Below are 25810 nucleotides of genomic sequence, written 5' to 3'. Positions count from 1 at the left end.
TGCACGTAGCAAATTAATTTTCAACAGGAACAACAAAAGAGGGAAAATGGAAAACATACAAAATGCTCAGAAAGACCAGGAAATCTTATTTGAAAAGACATAAAATAGAGCAATATTTGTCATATATAATTATCTCCTATAAATTGAAGTAAAAACAAATAACCCAATTGAAAAGGTGAAAAAAGTATATATTCTAGTGATTTAAAATAGATAAAATGTAAATGACAAATGATATATTTAAAAATCATTATTCAAATCAGAAACAACAGTGAGGTTATAATTTTATAATGCTTATTCGTAAGATACATAACCAAGGAAATGAATATGATATTTAATTTTGGTGAGGGATTGGGGAAATTAGTAACCAAAAACAATCTGGGGAGCTTACTTTTGTGCAGGCTTTTATGGACTGTATATTAAAATACAAATTTGGCATACTTACTTCACCCAACGAATTTTACTCTTAGGTATTTATTCTTCAGATATAGTCATAGATGTGCATAAGATATTTATACAGTGAATTTTCTATGGTATGTATAATTTGAAAAATTATACTAAAAATGTATGAATAAATTTATGTCAATAGGTAAATGATTAAATACTTTGTGATACATTTACACCAAGAACTTCTCTTATTAAAAATTCTTAGCCTTATTTATATGTAATGACCGTAAAATATCCCCAAGATATTTTGTGAGGGGAAAAAGCATACAATTTTTTTTTGTTTTAGTTTTATTGAATAACAATATTTATAGCATGATTTCCATGGCGGAGGCTGGCTGGATTCACCAAACTAATTTTCCAACCTTCCCTGGCATAGAGCTAGATTACTTGCCATCCTTTTTTGCAATGAATTTGGCCATGTGACTAAGTTTTGGCCAGTGGAGTGGAATGGAGTCAGATTTTCCATGCTCCATCTTTCCCCCATCTCTTACCTGGTTAGTTATTTAGATATTTGCATTTGACACACAAGGCAACCTCAGAAACCACATGGTGAGAATGGTGAAGACTATGTCTCCTGAGACTCTGAATGTCACTGAATGACTATAGGAAACAATTTTCCATTCCACCTATGCTGATTGAACTTTATATGAGCAAGAAGTAAGCTTCTATGTTGCTAAGCTACTGAGATTTCAAGGTATGTCTATTACAGGAGCTAGTATTATCCTTTCTAATTCAATTTCAGTTGCTTAAAAACTGATTAAAAAAATTATATGTCCATATAATCTAGGTATATTTTTGTCCAAAATGGAACATAGAGTGATTGCCTCTTGTGAATGGAGTGGTATTGGGCTGGAGGAGGATAGGAATAAACACTCTCACTTTGTGTACTTCTAGCGTTAGAGTTATTTGGTATTATTTCTTTAGTTAGATATATGTATAATATTGATACAATTAATGATGTTTAGGGGAAGCCAAAAGAAATTTAGAGACAGTAAGTTTGGAACTTAAAGGAAGTTCTTTTGTGTCTTACAGAAAGAAAGGGATATTTTAAGGTAAAAGTGCACTTTAGGGAAACCTAGCATATGAAAGGCATGAAGCATGAAATATTGAAAAAACTACACTAAGATGTGGTTAGAACATATACTGGACATATATTAAGGCACTGGAGACTTATAAACCTGAAAAATAAGATAGAATCAAATCACACAAGAATGTATATTTTCAATTGGAATAATTTTTGGCATGGGAGTAATATAATAAGAACAAAACAGTGAGAAGAGTGGCTTAAAGAAAAACAGGAACTAAAGTCAGAGATACTGAAAAGAAAATATGAACGTAGTAGAACTGACAGAGAGCAGAAAAGATATTTTCTTAGTTTTTAAAAATGTGGGGGGAGGTTTAGAATTCAAGATGTGGAAAGGAAGAAAAGGAAAGATATCCAGGGTTTCTGATAGTTCCTGATTTGGCGTATTGGCCTAAAACATTAATTTAATTCCCATCCAGCATTGGGCTCTAGAGTCAAGATCAGGACAGCTTGCATGTTCTCTGTGATTCAGAGCAAACCCCAGTAGGGACGACATGGAAAAGGAGAATCAGAATCTATCAATGAGAGTACAGCTCTTCAAAGTTACCAACCCTATATACTGAGAAACAGTGGCTTGGAATGCCCTGGAGTAGAAGTCCTGCCTAACACACAGCAGTGCCGTAAACATCCGTTATGTGAGAATGCTGTGATCTAAAGAACATTATCTATGAATATGTAATAGCTAAAAAATACAAAATTGTGAGAATGAGAAATGTATTCCTTTAGTGAGAAAAATTGGGACAATGTGAAAACAAGATCTTTTAAAATCCCACTATTATGTTAATAGTGAATTAATTGTGTTTTAAAATGTTAAATATTATTACATTTGTTATTAGGATATGATTTTTATTTTATTGAATAATGTTATACTAAAAAAGAAGAGTAAAACTTGTAATTAATGTTTTCAGATTGATTATTCCATGTATAATTTGTTGTTTTGATACTTAATTTTTATCTTGAATGGTAAATGAGAATTTTACATGTACTTAACAACAATTTTACATATTTCCTCTTTTCATTTAATTATGTTAAATACTTTTTTTTAAAGATTATATTTATTTGAGAAAGCACAAGTAGGGGGAACAGCAGGCAGAGGGAGAGGGAGAAGCAGGCTCCTTGCTGAGCAGAGAGCCCAATGCGGGGCTTGATCCTAGGACCCTGGGATCACGACCAGAGCAGAAGGCAGATGCTTAACCAACTGAGCCACCCAGGCATCCCTGTTAAATACATTTTAAATAGCAAACATTTCTCTGTGTTTTGCTCTCGGAAAGATTTCACTGTGATTAATTATTTTTGAAATTAGTAGACCAAACTAAAGACAACATGAATTTTAGAGCTAGTAGACAATGCTGACAATTTAAAGTTTTTGTTTTTTGTTTTTTGTTTTTTTTTTAAAGGAAGAGAGAGGGTTGGGGAGAGGGGGAAATTTAAGAAGGCTTTATGCCCAGCACGGAACCCAACATGGGCCTTGATCTCACAACCCCGAGATCATGACCTGAGATGAAATCAAGAGTCAGATGTTTAACCAACTGAGCCACCTGATGCCTCTTAAATAAAGTTTTGAAGTCATTTTTCAGTATGTTTAAAGCTCTGTTTGATATCATGATATCATGATTTTGAGAGTTAAAGGAGTAATTAAATTCTTCTCTGGGTTTATTCCTGTTAGCTGCTACCACTAAAATATGACTAGGTGTTGTCAGTTATCCTGCATGGGAATTGAAGTTCTGACCACTAAGAAACTCCACAGAAATAGTACAATTTTGTGTCTTTACATAGCAGGCAGTCTTTTGAACATGTTAAGTATTAATAAAATCTACAAATGAGGAATATATTTTAAGCATGTAAATAGTCACACAACCCTAGTAACTGTAAAAGAAAGGATTAATCATTTTTATGTTAAATACAACTGTCTTTATGGCATAATATGCTAAAATAAATTCAAAACATAAAATTGTGAAAAATACTTGCTACATAAATGACAAAAAGTGAGTTTCTTCAGTATACAAAGAACTTAAATATCCAGAAAAACATCTGTACAACTAATAAAATATCAAAGGAGATGAACAGATAGTTCACACTTGCAAAGATAAATGGAAAATAACACTGTGAGAAGAGTTATATTATTGTAACAATTCATGACAAACTGAATGGCTTAAAACAATACAAATATATTTTCTTACAGTTGTGGAGGTCAGAAATTTTGCTATGCGTGTCACTGGGCTAAAATCAAGGTGTTGGCAGGACTGCATTTTTTTGGAGGCTCGAGCAAAGAATTCAGCTTTTAGAGGCTGTCCACCCCTTGGCTAGTGACCCTCTTTCATCTTCAAAACCAGCAATAGTCAATTGAGTCTTTTTACATCTCATCATTTTGACACTGACTCTTCTGCCACCAACTTATACTTTTAAGGACCACTCGTGATTACATTGAGCCCATCTGGTGTATCTAGGATAATCTAGGATAATAGCTCTATTAAAACCAGCCAAATAGGGGCACCTAGGTGGTGCAGAGTAGGCTAAGTGCCAACCCTTGATTTCAGCTCCAGTCATGATTTCAGAGTCATGAGATATCAGGCCCTGTGTAGACCACACTTAGCACAGAATCTGCTTGGGACTCTGCCCCTCTGCCTCTGCCCCTCCCCACTTTCTCTCTCTCTCTTTCTCAAATAAATAAATAAATCTTTAAAAATAAAAATAAAACCAGCCAATTAGCAACCTAATTCCATCTGCAACCTTATAACATATATATTCATAGGTTTCAGTGATTAGAATGTGGATATATTTGGGGGAATCATTATTCTGCTTACCATACTTATGAATAAAGAAATGTAAATTGAAATAATAGTAAGTTGATAGTTCTTATGTAACTGTTAAAGATTTAAAATTCAATAATAAAACTATTGGCATAAATATGTTGTAAGTTGCTACTACATGAACTAGAGCAACTATTTTAAGTCTATTAAGAAATTTGTCAAAATCCACAAAAAATTTAATTATACATAACACTTGTAAGAATATATGATCAAACAAGGATGTGGAGAAATTGGACCTCTATAATTTTACTAGCAGGATTGTAAAATGGTACAGCCTCTTTGGAAAGTAGTTTAGCTGTTGCTCAGAATGTCAAACGTAAAATATATGATCCAGCAATTCTACTCCTAGGTATATATCCAAGAAAATTGAAAACATACATCCAGACAAAAGCTTGACGATGAATGTTCATAGTTGCATTATTCAAATAGACCAAAATTAAACCCTGCTCAAATGTCTATCAAGTAATGAATAAATAAACAGGATGTGGTATATCCATATGAGTGATATAAAGTTTTGTTACATGCAAAAACATAAGTTTACCCTGAAAACATTATGGTAAGTGGAAAAGCCAGTCACAAAATATCACATATTATGATTCCATTTATATGAAATGTCCAAAAACAGGCAAATGTATAGATACAGAGATACAGAATGTAGGCTGAGGGTAGGTGGTGGGGAGTGACTGCTAATAGATATAGAGTTTCTTTTAGAGAAGACAAAATATGAAATTAAATTATGGTGATGGTTGCACCACTCTGGATCTATTAAATTTATTGGACCTTGCACGTTAAATAGTTATACTCTGTGTCTGTAAATTATATCTCAATATAGCTATTAAAAGGAATGTATGACTCAGATAATAAGGGAAAAACTTGAAACAGCTTAAATATATTAATTCCAAATATAGGATTAATTCCAAATGATAGGATCAATGATGTATAACCAAACAATATAACACCTTGCAACTTTTAAAAGGAAAATGAAGAACAATACCTACTGATAGGACAGCCTGCTAAGAATTATTTTTAGGTGAAAAAGAGTCAATTAGCATACTCTAGTACTGAAAAGGTGAAGTAGAATGGAATATGTATGTTTATACTACTATTCTCTTTTTTTTTTTTTAAAGATTTTATTTATTTATTTGACAGAGAGAGAGACAGCCAGTGAGAGAGGGAACACAGGCAGAGGGAGTGGGAGAGGAAGAAGCAGGCTCCCAGTGGAGGAACCTGATGTGGGGCTCCAGGATCACGCCCTGAGCCGAAGGCAGACGCTTAACGACTGAGCCACCCAGGCGCCCCTATTCTCGTTTTTTTAAAAAAATGTATATATTATTTCTACATCAAGTATGTCTTTTATTGCCTAGATTAGAACATATTTATTTTACGGCTTTAAAAAATCTAATTACAATTTTTGAAGCTTTGCTCCCCCCTACACTGTTAAGAGCCACAAACTTAAGATTCCTCCAGCTGAGCTTCTTTACTTTTAATACCTCATCATAATTTAAAAGTTGGGTTTTTTAGGTTACAGAGTGGGGCTTCCAGGGTTCACCTTTGTGAGTCCATTCCTTCTTCTAAGAAGTGGAAGCCAGACCAATGTTTGCTGAGCAGTGATAAAGTCAGCTGACAAGCAAAATCCCTCAGGCTAAATAAAGCCTGCTTGTTGCCTGCCATGCAAATGATTCTGTAGAACTTTCTAGAAATGAGAGAATGGCAGGAATGACACAATAAGAGGAGTGTCCTCTTTTCTTGTTCCACCTGGAGCTTCCACAACATGATTTGCAATCACTGTCATATCAAGGTGCCTTTCTCTAAGGCTCAGGCTTGATTTTGAGTAAAATTAGCATATCATTCAATCATTAATTCATTCAGAAAAGGTCATTAGAAATTACTACTTGTCGTAGCAATGACTGGTTCATCACTGTATCCTTGTCCGAAGATGCCCAAGAGACAATCAAGCTACACTTACTATTTTAGACATTAAATCAGTATTTACATAAGAAAGGCAATGAAGTTTTACAATATTGTTAATCTAAGGAACAATTTTGAAAACCCTGAACCTCGATTTATTTCTAAGCTCTCATACATTCATAGTTTTTAGAATTAAAGTAGTTACAACTTTAATGCTCCTTTTTTACATTGCTAATTATATCAATATGCCCATCATCTAGTTGGGTTTAATAAATATCCACATTTACTCGATATTTTGAAACTTTTATGTAAAAATAAGTTAAAACGTTATCAAAAGAAATTTTTGTTTCTTTTTAAATATATTAAAAAAATTGAATCAAATTTATTTTAATTCTAAAACAGGTAAATAATGGGGCACCTGGGGGGCTCAGTTGGTTAAGTGTCTGCCTTTGGCTTAGGTCAAAATCCTGGGGTTCTGGGATGGAGCCCTGCATTTGGCTCCTTGCTCAGCAGGGAGTCTGCTTCTCCCCCTGCCCCTCCCCCCTGCTTACGTGCACTCTGTCTCTCTCTCACTCAAATAAATAAATCTTAAAAAAAAGTCAGTAAAATAGGTAAGTAATGACATAATTTATAATTTAAGAAAAGAAAAATACTGAAAGTCAAGAACTACTCATAGTAGTATATCAGATACAAAATTTGCCCTTAATAACAGAATATGTCATATTGATGCTGTTTTCAGAATTTGATTTATGACCCTGATGTTTTAATTGATGGATCAATTAATAGTAATTATTTTTGTATAATCAGCAGCTGAAATGTGCAACATATTGATTTTTTCAGGTGAGACATAGGCTCCCTTAGCAGCTATTGTGGAAGAAAGAAGTAGTGACAATAAATTCAGTCTAATTTATTCCTGAAAGAGATGATTGACTGCAGTTCATGAAGTCCCTAGCAAGAGACAGACAAAATGGTGAAATCATTCAGAGACAATAAAACTAAAAATTAAATTAGAATATGGAATACTGAGTAAAAAATCCCATGAACTTCAAATTAGAAGTGCTCGATGGAAGTTAAAGGGACAAAGTTATATTATGAGTGCAAACGGGAAGAAATATATTAATCTAATAGAATGAAATCCAAGAAAATTGATTATAAGATTGCATCAAAAGTGTTAGTATTTATTTTATTTATGAAACTAAAGAGCTGTGTAATGGAGTTATGAAATTGACCCCCAAAATAAAATTATTTTCACTTGCTGTTATTCTTGTTAGTACTATGGTACATTGCATGTGTACAAAAATTATTCAAATTTATAAAATATTTCTTGGAGAGCCTACTTGGGGATAAGCATTGTTGTCAGGGATAAAATGAAGAGCAGAGATGATCCATCCATTCTTCGTGAAAATTGCATTCAAGGAGAGAAAAGACAGTCGGACTTAATCATAAATATAAATATATGGCTACAACATTTGATAAACACCATAAATAAGAATTTCAGGTTGCAAAAGGATTGTAAAACAAAAGCACTGACCTGCACATTAATATAGTTTTGGTAAAATGTTTTCATAAATCATCTCACTTTCTTCAGCTTTTTTTTTATTCCAGTAAGTTGACATGGGTATATATAGGAGATGGCAAAAATAACTAAGTCTCTAAATATCAGTTAGAGGATATCTTTGAACTGACTTCTTTTGCAAAGATTTTATCTTTATGACAATGTACACAATAAAAATTTACTCAGATATTTAAGTGATTGATTATTAGTATCACAGCAAGATTTTTTTACATTAAAAAGATAATTCCCTTAATGATTATATTAAATGAAAATTCCAAAAGCAATGTGTCCAAACAGTATGTAATACTCAGGGGTACTCTGAAGACATTAATTCAACAAATATTTATAGAATGTTTACTATGAATAAGGAATTCTGCCAAAATGAGGAATTTGTGTGTGGAGGAAAGATTGAGAAGCAATGATCAGTGTTCAACCTGACTGAAGAGGCTCTACATAAAGTAAAAAATATATTCCAAGCCAGTGGAAAATATTCTAGGAGTGGTACAATGACATGTGGAATTTTAGAGATGAAGGAAATAGCAATTTCATCTCAGCGAACCAGGAGCAGTGAAGAAGGCTCTATGGAGGAAATAATATAGATCTTGACTTGGCACTTTAGGTGAAATTTAGATAAGAGAAGAGTAACAGTGCACAGAAAGTAGTTCAAACAAACTACCAAAACTCAGAAAGTTCAGAGTTTTTAAGGAATAGTAATCTCATTGGGTATCAGAGAAATTAAGGTACTTATTAGGGATCACAGTAAAATAGGCTGGAAAGCAAAGAAGAAATTCATTATCAAGAGGCTTTGAATGTAAAAATAAGGAACTTCATCCTAAAACAAAGGGATTTTATTGTTGTTGTAGCCTTATTTATTAGAGAAGAAAAAAAAATTAAGCTGGTAGTAAAATTTGTGAAAAAAATTAGGGAATTGCTTGCAGGCATTCGTCAGGTACCTCTTGGGTAACTTTTAGAAATGAATACAAGTCACTTTGAAGAATACGTATTTCTAGTACTCAACCTAGAAATAATTCAGGTTCAAGCAGTTTTACCACTAAAATGTAACATGGCCTAATTTCTTGATCTTTGGTTCATGAGGGTTAAAATAGCCAAAGCAGAACTATGGTTAGCCAGATTCTAATTATTTTACATAAGAGAACTGACTCAGACTTTTTGAGGTTGATACATCCAGGTTTTTTACTACTTAAAAGAAATTAATTTAGCTTCTCAGAACTACATAGATTGACTACAGCTCTGTGATCCACCTAGGGTCACATTCTGTAGTTCAGGCATTTTCAACATTTATAAATCCCATAACTGGAAAACAAACATGATTATCCTATTTACCCTCAGTTAAACCGTGCATGTCTATTGTTTTTATTTTGTCTTATTTTAAATCAGATTTTCTGTTGTATCTGTTTAAGTTCATCTACTTTTACTTACGTTGTGTTTTCTAATCTTTTTATTAACCTAGATCCCAGGATTCTACTCTGTCTACAGTGTCCTCTGTTGCTCCTTCTGGTGTAACAGAAGGGATTGGCTCCCTGTGGACTTCCCTCAGCTCCTCTCTTGAAGCACCATCCACGTGCCAGGAGGATGTATGTCACAGTGGAGTCACTTGCCATCCTGTCTTGCTCTCCGGTGGTAAGTTCTCATTCCACTGTGACTGTCCACTACATTTTACTGGCCATTTCTGTGAACAAGGTAATCAATCTTCATGTATTTTTAAAAACCTCTCCAGAGGGTACAAGAGAATTACAACCTTATTGTACACAGTGACAGATAATAGTACAAACAAGAAACATCTGTATAATTTTATTTAAAAATGAATTCTGATAGAACACGTTTAGTTCAGTATTGTAGAAGTAAACCTAAGATTTTTTTTTTCTCCATTAGGATTGTTATTCAAAATATATTTTCAGTTATCACACAAAATAAGAGTTAAAGTTGAAATGTAGCATTATTTATATATTTCTTCTAAAATTATGGTGTAGTCCATCCTTTGTCACCACAGAAACAATTAAGTTCTACTTTATACTATTTTTATTGCTTAATTGTTAATCAGATCATTATTTTTTTATATTTCATAAGCAGATCCCTATATTTAAATTATTTTGGTAAGAAGAGTACATTATTTTTTGGTGTTTAAGAATGTGGTTTTAGTATTAATGGAGCTATTTATGAATCAAAAGAAAATTTCTCTGTTGTCAACATCTAATGGCCTCCTAAGAGTAAGTCTCTCAGTTAATTGAAGCAAAAACGCCCTGGGCAGATTACAAAGCCATTAGGTCATGATAACATGTCCCTACACTAAGAGCTAGAAAAGTAACATAGTTTTCTATGGAAAATTAATCACTGGTTCTAAATTGGGTAGGTGAGGATGTGGATTACTATTGGATAATGATTTAGATGGCAAAGAATTTCATTATTTATCCATGATTGTGTTAAATATTTCCCTTTTTTAATACCAAAATGTAGGACCTCTTGAAGCAAACTCATAGGTATGCATAATACGTTAGTCAACTCTCCTTGCCAGATGACCGTGTAGGAGTGCCATGTGTTCATATTCAGCCAAGTAAGCAAGTAAATATAGTAAAAGGAATGGAAATGTAAACATGGTCTATTTTCATTATATAAATATTATGTGTCCTTAAAGTCAATTTTTTCATTGTAAAATGTTTTTGAAGACACATCACTATTGCTTGATTTTTTAGTGAATATTTCATATGTCTGCAAAATATGAGACTTGCCTTCCGGTACAGTGTGTGATCATTTATATTACATTCTGTAAGTAGAGTTCTAGGGACGTAATTTGGATTGTAAAGCTCTTTTAGATCCACACTTAGCCATTTAAAACTCTGAGAGGGCTTTTTCTTTTTTTAATTTCATGCTAGGTAGAGTTTTAGAAAAATACCCTTCTTACCTTTCTTGAACTATACTTCAATTTTTAATGTTTTTTTTTTTAATCCAGATTTACTAATGATAGTGAAATTCATGTTACAAAATAGGAGTCTTTAGTTATTGGCTGTATCTCTGGTCAATCACACATGTTAGACTACAAATGACCCTCCAGCCATAATCCTTATCTCACCGACTGAATCCCTAGTTCTCCCTCCTTTAACTCCTTACTGAGTAGCTTTAACACTGATGCACAGACCTATACTTTCCTCCAGAAAGAGAGAAATCCAGGTTTATTTGGAGTTAAACCCAAGGCTTTACTGGAATTTAACTGTATTTGGTGTTTTGGGTGGCAGAATGTAGGAGACTGACCTCAGGAAAAGAATTGAAAATCTCTATTCTATATTTGTTATTGAGGATATTTTATTTTCTTTCAGCGTTATTAATCACTTTCTACCTTGTACATTTTAATGTTTTTCCTGTTGAATTTATAATATTTTAAAAAATAATAGTTGGATGACTTATATTGCAAAAATTAAGTAATCCACTATAGATTATTTATTTCTAAGTGCAAAATAATCAGAAGCTGTGACTAATTATTACCAATTAGAGGGGTTTTTTTTAAGAAACTTTAAGTCGGAAATATCTGAGGTTGTGTTTTACTCTAAACAAAATTCAGTCAATAGAACTGTTCTTAGATTATCAGTTATAGTATTGTCTGTGATTTTGTTGTTCTTGCCTCCTTTTGGGGGAAATATTTCAGTATAATTTTTAGAACGTGGTGTAATATGCTCTAACTGTAAAAATTATATTTATTTTTAATCATTTATCCCTTTGAATTAAGTATTTTTCTTCTTTCAGTCATAAAGCCAAGAGCAGGTTTGTGTTTTCAATCTAATGCTCTAAATATAATTCATACTGGTATGCATCTTACAATCCAAATTGACAGATGATGACTGATGCCTAACGCCCATGATTCAGGAATCTGGTACCATGATGAGACTTTTTATAGCATTATCTAGATTGGCCAGATACCATAATTTCTAAGTGTAGATTTCAATAAACAGTATTGTGTACTCGTTTTGGTATTTCACCTACCTGGTAAAAGTCTTGATTTGGATAAACAGTCTCCAAATCAATCAATTAATCCATCTCTCTCCTCTCCCTCCACAATATATATATATTACTCTTTCTCTCCATATATATATATATATATATATAAATATATATATATATGTACTAAGAATATATATAATATATTTATATATAATATATATATTTAATACTGAGAATATATATATATTCTCAGTATTAAAATGCCTAGAATTTAAAGATAATTGCTATGAAAATAATTTCTTAAATGAGTCCCTTATTGAGTACATTCAACATCTAAAATATATGAACTTCAACTTCAGGAGTGAAATTTGCATAATATCACTGTGAAGAGTTCTGATTTACCAGACACTGCACTGAGTGCTTCATGCATCTTATTTCACTTAACCCTCAGAATAACCCAGCTGAAGTGGGCACTTTAAATTACCCCCATTTACAAATGAGAAATCTAAGGCCTAGACTCTATTAAATTACTTGCTGAAGGTCACACAGCTTGTAGGTGGTAGAGGTAGGATTAGAAGCAATCTTGGCTGACTCCAGAATTCACATTTAACCACTATGCTCTATTGATACACTAGTTAGAATATCATATTTAACATGATGGCATGACATGGAATTTCTGAATTTTCTCACTCTTTAATCTGTACATAAGAAGTATTTTAATTTCAGGAAGAAAAGAGAATTTTCTTTAAAAAATGATACTTGAAAATCAGAAAACCAAGAAGTTAATGTTGATCTAAATTTTTACTAGAAGGTATTATTGTGATCAACCTAAAATTAAACTGAAAAGTACATTAGGTGACCTGAAAAGAATCATATCTATTTCCATAATGATTTCAGTAAAAATACAGAAAGTAGATGAACAAGTCTTGAATTTCAGAAAAAATCTAGATATCAATGACGAAAGAACATGATTCTCTGGGGGGAAAAAAAACTATATAATTGCATAGGCATCCGATATGTACAGATATTTTGGAAGTTGATTGTTCTTCACAACCTTGCTTTTTTACTTCCAGTTAATATTTTTAACTTGTGAGAGAATAGTGAAGTATTTTACCATAACTTTGATTTTTCACAGCAAAATGGAAGTGTAAATTAAGTATAGACCTTAATTAAAATTGAGACCTTCCTGAGTCTAGACCTTACTAGATTTAGTACACAGAGAAGAGGTTTTTAGGGCTATGGTACTCAGTAATGGGTCACCCATAGTAATATTTCCTTTCTACTTGGCATTATGTAATGTGCTCTATTTTATCAAGTCATCCCTATCCAATCACCTAATAACATTGACTTTTATAGAATCAGTTTGATTTAATATATGTTTTTTTCCTCAGCACATGCTATCTTTATTCATATTAGCTAAAGCTTGTTGCCTACTTTATCATAAAGATCCTGCATCTCACCAGGGGAGACATAAGAGCATATATTCTTGCTTTGTTTTAGATGGCTGCATGCAGGCAGATGGCTGTCTCCTACTGTAAAGTTCAGAGTGACAGATTTAGAATATCAGTGCCTTGTGCTGGGGGAAAGCGTATGCCTCTGACTATTAATTATAGGATTAACATTTTTAAACAGCCCAATACTTTTTAGTGTTCTATAAAACAGTTTTATAAATAGTGCAATAAAGGAGTATTTAAATGCCATACATTAAAACCAAGAAATCTTTTGTTTTATTTGATATCCTGTCTGTGTATATCCCATATATGTTTAAAGGTCATCTGTACTGAGTAAATTGCAAACCTAGAAATAAAAATGAGAGGTTTTAGTAGGTGGTTTGTCTTGTTATAAAAGAAAAAAGAAAAAAAAAGACTGCCTTAACACCTGCCTTTGCTTTTACAACATAAGCAGAATATATTTTAAAGGCAAACTAGAGAAGTTTGAATTTATTTATTAACTTTAGATCAGGTGACTGAATGTCAGACATTCCAGAGCCAACAAGGCAGAGAAACAGCATTAATCAGCTTCTTATAACAATGATTTATCTCCTTTGCAAAGAACTGATGGTCTACATCATCAACAAAGGGCCAAGAAATGCGTATTGGCCTTTTCAAACATAATACTGAAAATTTTCAAGTCTGAAAATTTATTTTTTTTAAGTCCTAGAGTGATGTTGCGTATTTATTAGTCAACGACAACTGCTGAAATAGTAAGATGTTAAGTTAAAAATGAATGGGGATTGAAGTCAAGGACGGGGGCTGAAAGGAGACAATATTACCTATCATCAAAGACAGAAGATTTCAGTTTTGAAGGTACGATTGGGCTGAAGGGCTCCAGTCTTCTCCACTCTTTTCCACTATCAGTTGCTGCACATTCTTCAGCAAGGAGTTCTGTGTTCAGTCTGTGGAAGAAGACAGCTCCCTCCTCATCCTGATGCTTGTAACTATGTAAAAATTGGTGTCCATCAATCTCTCTACTTATGCTGGTAATAATCCAGAAACATCCATATAGGATGAGGAGGGAATTACGTATACCCCTCTGTCTATCAAAAAAGGATGACATTTATTTTATTTGTCTCCTTTATTGCCTTAATTAACATTCTTTTATTCCACTATAATTCAACACAATTAAATTAAATAAACATTAAGAACACCTAACATGTGTAACACATGAAGTTAGTCATTGGAGGTAATATGAAATAAAGAACAAAATTTACGTTTTTGTAATTAGGTTTTCAGGTAGTTGTTCTCATGGGGTGTGGAGGGAGGGATGTAAGGAAAGGAAGACAAGCATAACAAAGGTCAGCTGACTTTGGTACCTTCTTATTTAAAGCTACATAGTCTCAAAAAAAGCTACATACTTTCAGCTTAACATCACCTCCACCCCAACAATGTTTTACTTAGGACCTATATTAGTTTTCTATTGCTTCTGTAACTGATTATCAGACCACTTAGTGACTTCAGCAATACAAGTTTATTATCTTAAAGTTCTGTAGATCAAAAGTCTGACACAATTCTCAGTAGGTTAAACTCAAGATGTTGGCAGGGCTGTATTCTTTCTGGAGGTTCTAGGGGAGAATCTGTTTCCTTGCCTTTTGCAGCTTCTAGAGGCCTTCATTCCTCCTTCATTTATCTTCAAAGCAAACAGTGGGGGGTCTAGATGTTTTTCATACCATGTGATCTCATCTATCTTTCCACCTCCCTTTTCTACATTTAGTGACCCTTATCATTACACAGAGCCCATTGAGATAATCCAGGATAATCTCTGTGTCTTAACATCAGCTGATTAGCAATTTTAATTCCAACTGCAACCTTAATGCCCTTTTGCCTTGTAAAGTAACGTGTACACAGATCCTAGGGATTAGGGTGTGGACCTCTTTAGGGAGCCATTATTCTACCTACCATAGTACCTGTTGTCATTCCTCAGGGAATTTATGTGATCATGTAATAGAAAAGGAAGTTTATTAGATGGATATCTGACATTCACAGAATTGAGCAAAGCAAGTGGAACCAACTTAGAAGATACACTCAAAAGGATACTCTGGAGAACCAGGGAACAGGAAGCATGATAAGGCTCATCCAAGAATAGGCTGGAGCATTACCACCGCCACTGAAGAAAGGCTTTTATACTGTCACCAGTCAGAGTCATTTGCTTAGGCTTCAGAATCCCAAAATATTTTGAAATTTTCTGATCGGCAAAACCTCAGCCATATGCTAACCCACTGCCTGAGAAGGACAGAAAGGAGATGGGTAAGAGGAGTCATTTTTTACCTTGGGCTTCTAACATAGGAACTAGATCATACAAATCTAAGATCCCAAACAATGGGCCTCTTCTTCATTTCCACGCAAAAATAGAATCATTCACGTAAGGCTTTTATAGCACATGGGTATACACACACATACACACACACACACACACACACACACACACACACCTTAATATTAAACATTAATCTTTTCCTTAAAAATTCTTCAAATATTTCTCCTCTCTGTTCTCATCATTCCCCTGTTTTCTGTTTTCTCTTTGCATTTCTGGTATTTTTATTTACTTATATGGTAGAATAATTTAGCAAAATTTTTGTTGCCATTCCTCCAGCAAACACAACATAAACCTCTTATCAAAATATTTTCATGAAGATTGTTCCTTTCTTACATCCAACTTAGGTAATCAGGAAAAATATTCCATGAATAAAGTGGTTTCTGAAATGGTACTTAGAAGGATGAGTTGGAGGAATTAGAATGAGAAAATTCATGAAGGAGGAGAAAATTGTCTAGTTTCGCTTGGAAGCAGGATACATGTGAGATCAGCTGAGAAATAAAGCTGGAAATTCAGGTGAGACACATACTGCAGAGAACCCCAATGACAGATTAAAAATATTAATTTATTAGTTGGAGAATAGACCAACAGTGAAAACAAAGGCTAGTTAATGTTAACCTACCTTCAAATGTTATTTATTAAATGGCAAAAAGAAAGGACTATAATGACCAGAGTGAATTAAGAATAAATTATGTGGCCTCTGGGAAATTGATATTTAGGCAACTATTTTCTTCTACATGTGATGTGCCTTTGACAGGAAAAAATTAATAGAACTTGTATTTAAGAGGCAACATGATGTCTTTACTCATAAACACAATTTTATTAATGAAATTGAGAACCACATGAGCAAAAGAATTTATTCTTAAACTGTCCTTGAAATACTAAATCAATTTGAATTGATTTAATCTATTTTGTTAAGGTGTCTCTATAGACGTCTCTTTACTCTCTGTCTTAGGATCATAGATATGGATAAGAATAAATATGGATAGAGAGAGATATGGAAATTGAAAGCAATTCTCACTCTTTGCTTGCAGTTCCATTCACTGCTTGTGGATTAAAATGAAGAATGGGTACTTTGTATAATCTTAGTGTTTCTGTAGATTAACATCAGGTGTCGTAATAAGAAATAAGAAAGCAACAGACAATAACAGCTAACAATTACCATTTCATACTTGGTATATACCATGCTAAGCTATTTTCATGCATTTTTTCTTTCAGTCCTTGTGCCAACCTTGTAAGTCAGATAATATTAGTCAAAGTTATTTTCATCTCTCAGTTCTAGAAATCCACTCAATAAATAATAGGTAACATTTACCAGATGCTTAGTATGTGTTAGGCATTCTTCTTTATTTTTTTTTTTTAACTCAAATTAGTTAACATATAGTGTAGTATTGGTTTCAGGAATAAAATAGTGATTCATCACTTACATATAACACCCAGTTCTCATCCTTACAAGTGCCCTCCTTAATGCCCATCACCTATTTAGCCCATCCCCCCCACCAACTCTCAGTTTGTTCTCTATAGTCAAGAGTCTCTTATGGTTTGCTTCCCTCTCTGTTTTTATCTTCTTTTATTTTTCCTTCCCTTCTTCTTTGTTCATCTGTTTTGTTTCCTAATTCCACATAGGAGTGAAATCATATGATATCTGTCTTTCTGTGACTGACTTGTTTGGCTTAGCATAATACACTCTAGTTCCATGCACATTGTTGCAAATGGGAAGATTTCATTCTTTTTGATGGCTGAGTAATAGTCCATTGTGTATATGTACCACATCTTCTTTATCCATTTGTCTGGTTTTGGGATCAACATAAGGCTGGCCTCCTGGAACGAGTTTGGAAGTTTTGCTTCCATTTCTATTTTGGGAACAGTTTTAGAAGTATAGCTATTACTTCTTTAAATGTTTGCTAGAATTCCCCTGGGAAGCCATCTGGCCCTGGACTCTTGTTTGTTGGAGATTTTTGATTACTGATTCAGTTTATTTTCTGGTTATGGGTCTGTTCAAGTCTTCTATTTCTTCCTGTTTCAGTTTTGGTAGTTTATATGTTTCTAGGAATTTTTCCATTTTTTTCCAGATTGCTTAATTTGTTGGCATATAATTGTTCATAATAGTCTCTTTTAATTGTTTGTATTTCTGGAGTGTTGGTTGTGAGTGCTCCTCATTCATTTGTGATTTTATTTATTTGGGTCCTTCCTCTTTTCTTTTTGATAAGTCTGGCTATGGTATTATCGATTTTGTTAATTCTTTCCAAGAACCATCTCCTAGTTTCATTGATTTATTCTACTGTTTTTTTTTATTTCTATATCATTTATTTCTGATCTAATCATAATTATTTCCCTTCTGCTGGTTTTAGGCAGCTGTTCTTTTTCCAATTCCTTTGGGTAGAAGGTTAGTTTGTGTATTTGAGACTTTTCTTGCTTCTTGAGGAAGGCCTGTATTGCTGTATACTTCCCTCTTAGGACAGCTTTTGCTGTGTCCCAAAGGCTTTGGACTGTTATGTTTTCATTTTAATTTGCTTCCATGTGTATATATATATATATATATATATATTTATATATTTATATTTATATTTATATTTATATTTATATATTTATATATTTATTTTACTTTCTTCTTTACTTTCCTGGTTAACCCATTCATTCTTTAAAGGATGTTTTTTGTTTTTTGTTTTAAGATTTTATTTATTTATTTGACAGAGAGAGAGAGACAGCCAGCGAGGGAGAAAACACAAGCAGGGGGAGTGGGAGAGGAAGAAGCAGGCTCCCAGTGCAGCAGGGAGCCCGATGCAGGGCTTGATCCCAGGACCCTGGGATCATGCCCTGGGCCAAAGGAAGATGCTTAACGACTGAGCCACCCAGGAGCCCCTAATAGGATGTTTTTTAATCTCCATGTATTTGTGGTCTTTCTGGATTTTTTCTTGTGGTTGACTTCAAGTTTCATAGTGTTGTGGTCTCAAAATATGCATGTTTTGATCTCAGTCTTTTTTACTGGTTGAGGCCTGTTTTGTGACCCAGTATGTGATCTATTCTGGAGAGTGTTCCATGTGTACTAAAAAGAATGTTTATTCTGCTTTAGATGAAATACTCTGAATATATCTTTTAAGTCCATGTGGTCCAGTATGCATTTCCAAGCCATTGTTTCCTTGTTGATCTTCTGCTTAGATGATCTATCCATTACTATAAGTGCGGAGTTAAGTTCCCTATTATTACTGTATTATTATCCATGAGTTTCTTTAACTTTATATTTGGGTGCTCCCAAGTTGGGGGCATAAATATTTATAATTGTTAGATCTTCTTGCTGGGTAGACCCCTTTATTATGATATAGAACCCTTCTTTATATCTTATTACAGTCTTTGGCTTAAAATCTAGTTTGTCTAATATAGCTACTCCAGCTTTCTTTTATATCCATTAGCATGAGAGATGGTTCTCCACCCCTTCACTTTCAATTTGGAGGTGTCTTTGGGTCTCAAATGAGTCTCTTGTAAGCAGCATATTGATAAGTATTGTTTTTTTATCCATTCTGATACCCTGTGTCTTCTTTTCAGAGCACTGAGTCCATATACATTCAGAGTAATTATTGATAGATACGAATTTAGTGCCATTGTATTACCTGTAAAGTCGCTATTACTATAGATTGTCTTTGTTCCTTTCTAGTCTTTGTTGCTTTTTTGGTCTCTCTTTCCCACTCAGAGAGTACCCTTTAATATTTCTTGCAGAGCTGGTTTAGTGTTCAAAACTCCTTTAGTTTTTGCTTGTCTTGGAAACTCTTTCTCCTGTTCTGAATAACAGCCTTGTTGGATATAGTATTCTTTTTTTATTATTATTTTTTTTTACTAACTTATAATATATTATTTGTTTCAGGGGTACAGGTCTGTGATTCATCGGTCTTACACAATACACAGCACTCCCCACAACACATGCCCTCCCCAATGGATATAGTATTCTTAACTGCATATTTTTCCCATTTAACACATTGACTATATCTTGCCACTTTCTTCTGACCTGTCAAGTGTCTGTGGACTGGTCTGCTGCTATCCCTATGTGTCTACCCTTGTAGGTTAAGAACCTTTTGTCCCTAGCTGCTTTCAGAATTCTTTCTTTATCTTTGTATTTTGCAAGTTCCACTATGATATGTCTTGGTGTTGACCTGTTTTTGTTGATTTTGAGGGAGTTCTCTGTGCCTCTTGCCCTTAAATCCCTGTTTCCTTCCCCAGATTAGGGAAGTTCTCAGCTGTAATTTGTTCAAATAAACCTTCTGCCCCCTTTTTCCTCTCTTCTTCTTCTGGGACTCCTATGATACAGATATTATTGTGCTTTGTGGAATTGCCAAGTTCCCTAGTCTGTATTCATGATCTAATAGTTTTCTTTCCCTCTTCAGCTTCCTTATTTTCCATAACTTTTTCTGTATCACCTATGCGATCCTCTGCTTCTTCTATCCTTGTTGTGATTACCTCCAGTTGGTTTTGCATCTCAGTTATAGCATTTTTATTTTGGCCTGACTAGTTTTTAGGTCTTTTAGCTCTGCAGCCAGGGTTTTTCTGCTGTTTTCTTTTTTTTTTTTTTTTAAGATTTTATTTATTTACTTGACAGAGATAGAGACAGCCAGTGAGAGAAGGAACACAAGCAGGGGGAGTGGGAGAGGGAGAAGCAGGCTCATAGCGGAGGAGCCTGATGTGGGGCCCGATCCCACAACGCCGGGATCACGCCCTGAGCCGAAGGCAGACGCTTAACCGCTGTGCCACCCAGGCGCCCCTTCTTTGCTGTTTTCTATGCCTGTTTCCAGCCTCGCTAATAATCTTATGACTGTTGTTCTAAATTCTTGTTCAGATATATTGCTTATATCTGTTTTGAGCAAATTCCTGGCTGTGAATTGTTATTAATCTTTCTTTTGGGGAGAATTCCTCTGTCTTGTCATTATGTCTAGGTTTCTGTCTTTTGCATGCTATGAAAACTTGTTATATATCCTGCTCCTGAGAGTAATACTATATTAAGAAGTAGTCCTGGGGCACCTGGGTGGCACAGCGGTTAAGCATCTGCCTTCGGCTCAGGGCGTGATCCTGGCGTTACGGGATCAAGCCCCACATCGGGCTCCTCCGCTATGAGCCTGCTTCTTCCTCTCCCACTCCCCCTGCTTGTGTTCCCTCTCTCGCTGGCTGTCTCTATCTCTGTCAAATAAATAAATAAAATCTTAAAAAAAAAAAAAAAAAAAAAGAAGTAGTCCTACACTATCCAGGGCCTGGCGCTTCAGGATGTGTTTCTGGTGTATGCTGTTTGCACTCTGCTGTTGTGTTTTGGCTGTTCTTTCCCACAGGTCAGTCCTCTGCAGAGTTCCTCCTTGCCTGCAGTGGGTAGTGTTTGGACCATTAACTAGGTGTTTTTTTTTTATTTGTTTGTTAAGAAAAGCCTGCTAAAAAGAAGGAAGGCAGGCAGGGAGGGAGGGAGGAAGGAAAGAAGGGAGGGAGGGAGGAAGGGCTGATACAAGAAAAGAGAAAAGGAAAAGGGGCAAAAAAGCAAACAGACAGACATACAAAAAACTATAAGCCTGATTCCAAAGAAAAAAGAAATAAATTATTTTAAAAATTAAACCAAATTAAAAAAACAAAGGAAAGCCTGGTTCTATTTCCACCAGAACTGACGCTGACACTTTTTAACACTCTGTGACCAGTAGACTTGATGCAGGAACCTGTGTTGGTCTTCCAAGGGAGAGGCCCACTGTGCTGGCTCATAGTCAGATCTGCCTTAGTAAAGATGCCCCTACCAGGCGCAGGGGGATAGGGTTTGGTGTAAGCCACTCCAGCCTCCACTGCGGGTGCTATGCTTCTGAAGTCCAACCATGTTGGTGGGCAGGGAATAGAAGATAACATCCCCCCACCCTCTTGTCCCTGGGGAGTGAAACTGGAGGCCCCCACTGTTCAGGAGACCCACACAGAAAAGCAAACGGTTTCCCCTCCTGGGTCCCAGGCTTTCATGAGATCCCTGCCCTCAGCCTGTCTGTGCCTGGCTATTGACCTACCCAGTGCTACATTCTCCTGTGTTTTATCTCTGGCCGGCATCTGGGATTCAAAACTCCAAATCTTAAAGGACCAGGCAAGGTGCAGACCCACTCTCCTCCTCTGGAGGAGAGCCTCACGGAGGTGCACCCAGCAACATTCTGTCCCAGAAAAGCAGTCACAGGCCTCCATAGGGGCCTGGAGTCTATGATGAAGCACAGCGAAAAGCTGTGACCAGATTATTCTGCCCTCTGAATGTGCCTCTGCCCCGGCTGTTCAGTGGCTACTTAATTGTGCCCACCAGGCCTTTTGTCCTTGGAGAGGCAAAATACTGTCTTCCAAATATACTCCAGGAAGGGGTGCGTTCTTTCCCAGTACAACCCAGGGGATCTCCACACCTCATGTCTTGTGCGAACCCTATGTGCTTATTTCTCCCCTGCTTTCTCCCTCTCTCCCTGACTTCTCTGTGTAAAGGACTTCCCCCCCCTTCGCAGCACTGCAGCTTTTCTCTCCCCCAGTTCAGGTCTCCAGACCTCACATCTGCCACTTCTCTCCCTCCAATTGTGCACATTGTTTTCTTAATCCTTAGATCGATTTCCTAGTTGTTCAGAAATGATTCGATGTTGATCTAGCTGTGTTCGAAGGACAGGTAAGCTCAGGGTCCCCCTACTACTCCACCATCTTAACTCCTCCTCCTCTTAGTCATTGTTCTTAATTTTAGCCTGTAATGAGTCATTTATTCCTCATGAATGAGTATTATTTTGAAGCAAATACTGTTCTATCCCCATAATTCAGAGAAAATGGACACAGAATATTTAAGTAATTTGTCTGTGGTTATTCAGCCAGTAAGTTTTGGAATTGAGATTTGAATCCAGGTTCTTAAAACTTAACTTCCTGTTTGATCTAAGTAAACATAAGCAAAGATAAAAAAATTCATTATGAAAATATAAAGTTGGCATTTCATAAAGCCCCAGACTGGGAATGAAGAGCTGTTCCCAGAAAGGAACTAGAATAAGAACAAGAGCACTGTGCATAGTTCCTCTGATGGAGTCATGTTTCATTCTTCTCACCATCTCTTTTGGATCAACACTGTAGTCCTTCCCCCATGGAGAGACCGAATCTTTCTTGGGTGGAACCTAGGTAAAAGACACGTGACCAAAGTGATTACCCCTAATCCAGTCACTCTGGCCAAAAGGATGTTGTGCCAGCCTTACTGCTGAAGGAGATCATAAAACAGCTGCCCAAGAAGGAAGAATTTTGGTGGGCGGGGAATAGACCGCAAAATGTGTAAACTACATTTATTAATATCCCCATCTTACAGATGAAGAAACTGAGGTACAGAGAAAGTAATTTGCCTATATTATGCAGTGATGGGCACAGCCAGAGCTCAAACCAAACTGTGTTTGATGCCAAAATTGTTTTTTAACCACCATACATTTCTATTTTTAAATCTCCCTTAAAAAAAACAACAACAGGATATGTGCATTGAGACAACTCCATCTACATTGACATAGTAATAAATTTAGTTTATTAAATGACCTGACTTGTAGGTTTACACCCAGAAATAACTTAATTTCTTCCAGCACCAACTTTTAAGATATTTTCTACGAGATTTTTCTTCCTCTTATTTTGAGACAATCTGGGTATATCCCAAGCTTTGCAGTCTCTTGCAGGTGTTAAAAAGTCTAATCTAATTTAACTAACTATAATCGACTTTCATTTCTACACCCAATTTGAAGCTGTCCACACCCTCCCGTCCCTCCCTTTCTAAAACTGGAGTCTTCTGGGTCAGATCAGGGGTAAAAGAAATCAGGGAAAGCACCAAAAGTTTTAATCCTTAGTAGATGCTAATTACAATTGTGTGCTGGCAGCAGGTGCCTTCTGACATCACAGGTGCATCCGTGGTTTGGTGGTGACTCCCTACAGCACCTTGCTCTGCTGCAGGTTGGGCACTCTTATCTGATCTCTTGCAAATTCCCTTTAGCAGTTATCTGGGAAATACATTTCTGTCCTTTCAGGCTGGCTTACCTGATACAGTAGCTATCTTTTTGGAAAAGGTTATCTCTGGATGACTTGAGCCTATTTATCCACCATCTTTCTTATCATCACTAAGATCTCAGAAAATCTCAGGCATCTACCATCCTGCCAACTAGTATAAGTGCACGTAAACCCAGGGTGAATCCTCATTCTCCTCACTAACTTTGCAGATTGTTCCCGCCTGCTGACTTCCTTTTAGCTTCTCCCAGCAAAAGGCAAGCTTCAGTCTTCATCCCCTGCCTCCAAACTCTAGGAACACATATCACATTCTCCTAAGAACTCAGCACAGATGGCAACAAAAGGGGTTGTACAAATTGCTTTAGCTCTGCTAGCATGCATTTGGTGATCCACAATTCTCAAGTGATACTTTTTGAGATTTCCTCACTTGGTTTGGAGTGGGGACAATATATGTCACCTTGCTCTTTAAAAGGGAGGGTAATTATTACTCATTGGACAAAGCTGAATTCCAAAGATCTTGAGAGTCTCTTGTCTCTTTAATCTTTAAAGTCACATGTTCTTTACATTCTGCAACATACGCATTGTGGTATAAAGAGTAAATGAAATCATTCTCCAAGAACTTTCATGTTTTTCCTGTGGCTGCAAGCAAATCTGACATGCTGATGCAGATTCCCGGGAACACAGCCATTTGAGAAACATAGGTTTACTGAAAAAGACAGTAGCTTGGGATTGAAAGTTGTGGAATTCAGTCACAGCCCAGCCCTTAATTAGTTATGTAGCATTAGGAAAATCATGACTCTTCTGAGGCAGCAGTTTCTCTGTCTTCGAAGTGGCGGAGTTAGAATCAGTTTGAGAGCCCCTTTTAGCTCTAAAATTGATTGACACCTAGATGAGGCTCTCCCATGAAACCTCCTGGGTTCTGTTTAGCCATTGCTGTGCACTATGGACTTAGGGGGAAGCCTATGAAGCTGCTTCAGGAGCAGGACGCCTCTTCACTTTACCAGAAAAGCTTGCTAGTCAGGCTGTTTTCTTACTTTGCTCCCCGGTTGTTACAGGATAAGCTCCTCCAAGCAGCAGGATCCTAGACAGAGATTATAAAGCAAGATTTTATTAAGGAAGCATGTTTGAGATCAGCATAGGTGGGAAAAGAAGACAGCAAGATTTGACAGCAAGAGTTTCACAGCGTCTACCACACCGATATAGCTCTTTTTATTCCCTCTTAGATCCAGTAATGAAATATCCTAGCCTTTTCCAGTCTAGGAATTCTAAAGTTGTTTTCTTTTGTGTCTTTTCTTTGACATCACTCACAAACAGAATGATTTCCAAAAAACAATGGGCTTTGGGAGCAAGGAAGTTGTTTGGATTGTAGAGTATATCTTGAAGTCTATATTCTCACTTATGTTTCTATTTCTAATTAAGAGACTGTTTCTTTCACAGAGTGAAAGAATGTGGTTTTGTTTTTTTGTTTTGTCTTGCATATGATTTCCTCAGATTTTCTCATCAACACCCAGGTGTTTCACTTATCTGGCTCTATTATAGACTTCTTTTCCAAAAGATCGGTGCATGATTCTTCTTCCACATACATTTCTTACATTTCTTTACCTGACACACATTGCCCCTCATGGTCTGATACCTGCTTATTTATCTGGTTTTGTTTTCCTCCACCTTCCTGCCATCCAAAACTATAATCCAATTATACTAAGGTCCTTGTAGTTCTTCAACATTCCATGTCCTCTCTCATGTCACATCCCATTCCCTCGGATGTTCCTTCTTTGTGAAATACAAATTGCTAACTACAAAAGTAGTTAACTACAAAAGTAGTTAACCTGGTTAACTACTTTTCTTCCCTAAAGACTTGGATCAATTGTTATTTTTCCTGGGAAGCCATGTTTTTATCATCATATCCCAACCAGTTTTTGGCTTCTCATTTTACTTTCCCATAGTACTGTGTGCTTTTCTTTATTGTATTTACTGTCTTGTATTTTCATGGTATACTTTCTGTTCATCCTAGAGGTAAAATATTGAGGAAAGTGACCGTTTTTATTTTTGTTTTTATCTTTCATACTCGGGCATTTAGTATGGTACATGGAATATAAAAGGAAATCAGATTTTTGTGTTAAATTTAAAGAGAACTGTTTTTTTTAAAAGAACTAAATAACCATTAAGCTGTTTAGGCATATTAGGTAAATATCATGGTATTTAGAAAAAAATAAAAAAATTGTTTCCCTCTATAACAAATTAAAGACTCAATCCCTGACTTTTTAC

At 35.4% G+C, this 25810-nt stretch overlaps 1 protein-coding gene across 1 annotated transcript in view; it reads left to right on the top strand.

Moving 5' to 3' along the window:
* EYS (eyes shut homolog) overlaps nucleotides 1-25810 on the top strand; it is a 1472707-nt gene that overhangs the window by 1034964 nt on the left and 411933 nt on the right. Inside the window, 1 exon segment of the mRNA XM_044387239.3 lies at nucleotides 9273-9502. Within this exon segment, the coding sequence (XP_044243174.2) occupies nucleotides 9273-9502 (230 nt within the window).

Source organism: Ursus arctos, unplaced genomic scaffold (assembly GCF_023065955.2).
Source record: "Ursus arctos isolate Adak ecotype North America unplaced genomic scaffold, UrsArc2.0 scaffold_29, whole genome shotgun sequence".
NCBI lineage: Eukaryota > Metazoa > Chordata > Mammalia > Carnivora > Ursidae > Ursus > Ursus arctos.
Note: the sequence above shows the minus strand (reverse complement) of the source record. Positions and strands in the feature narration are given on the sequence as shown.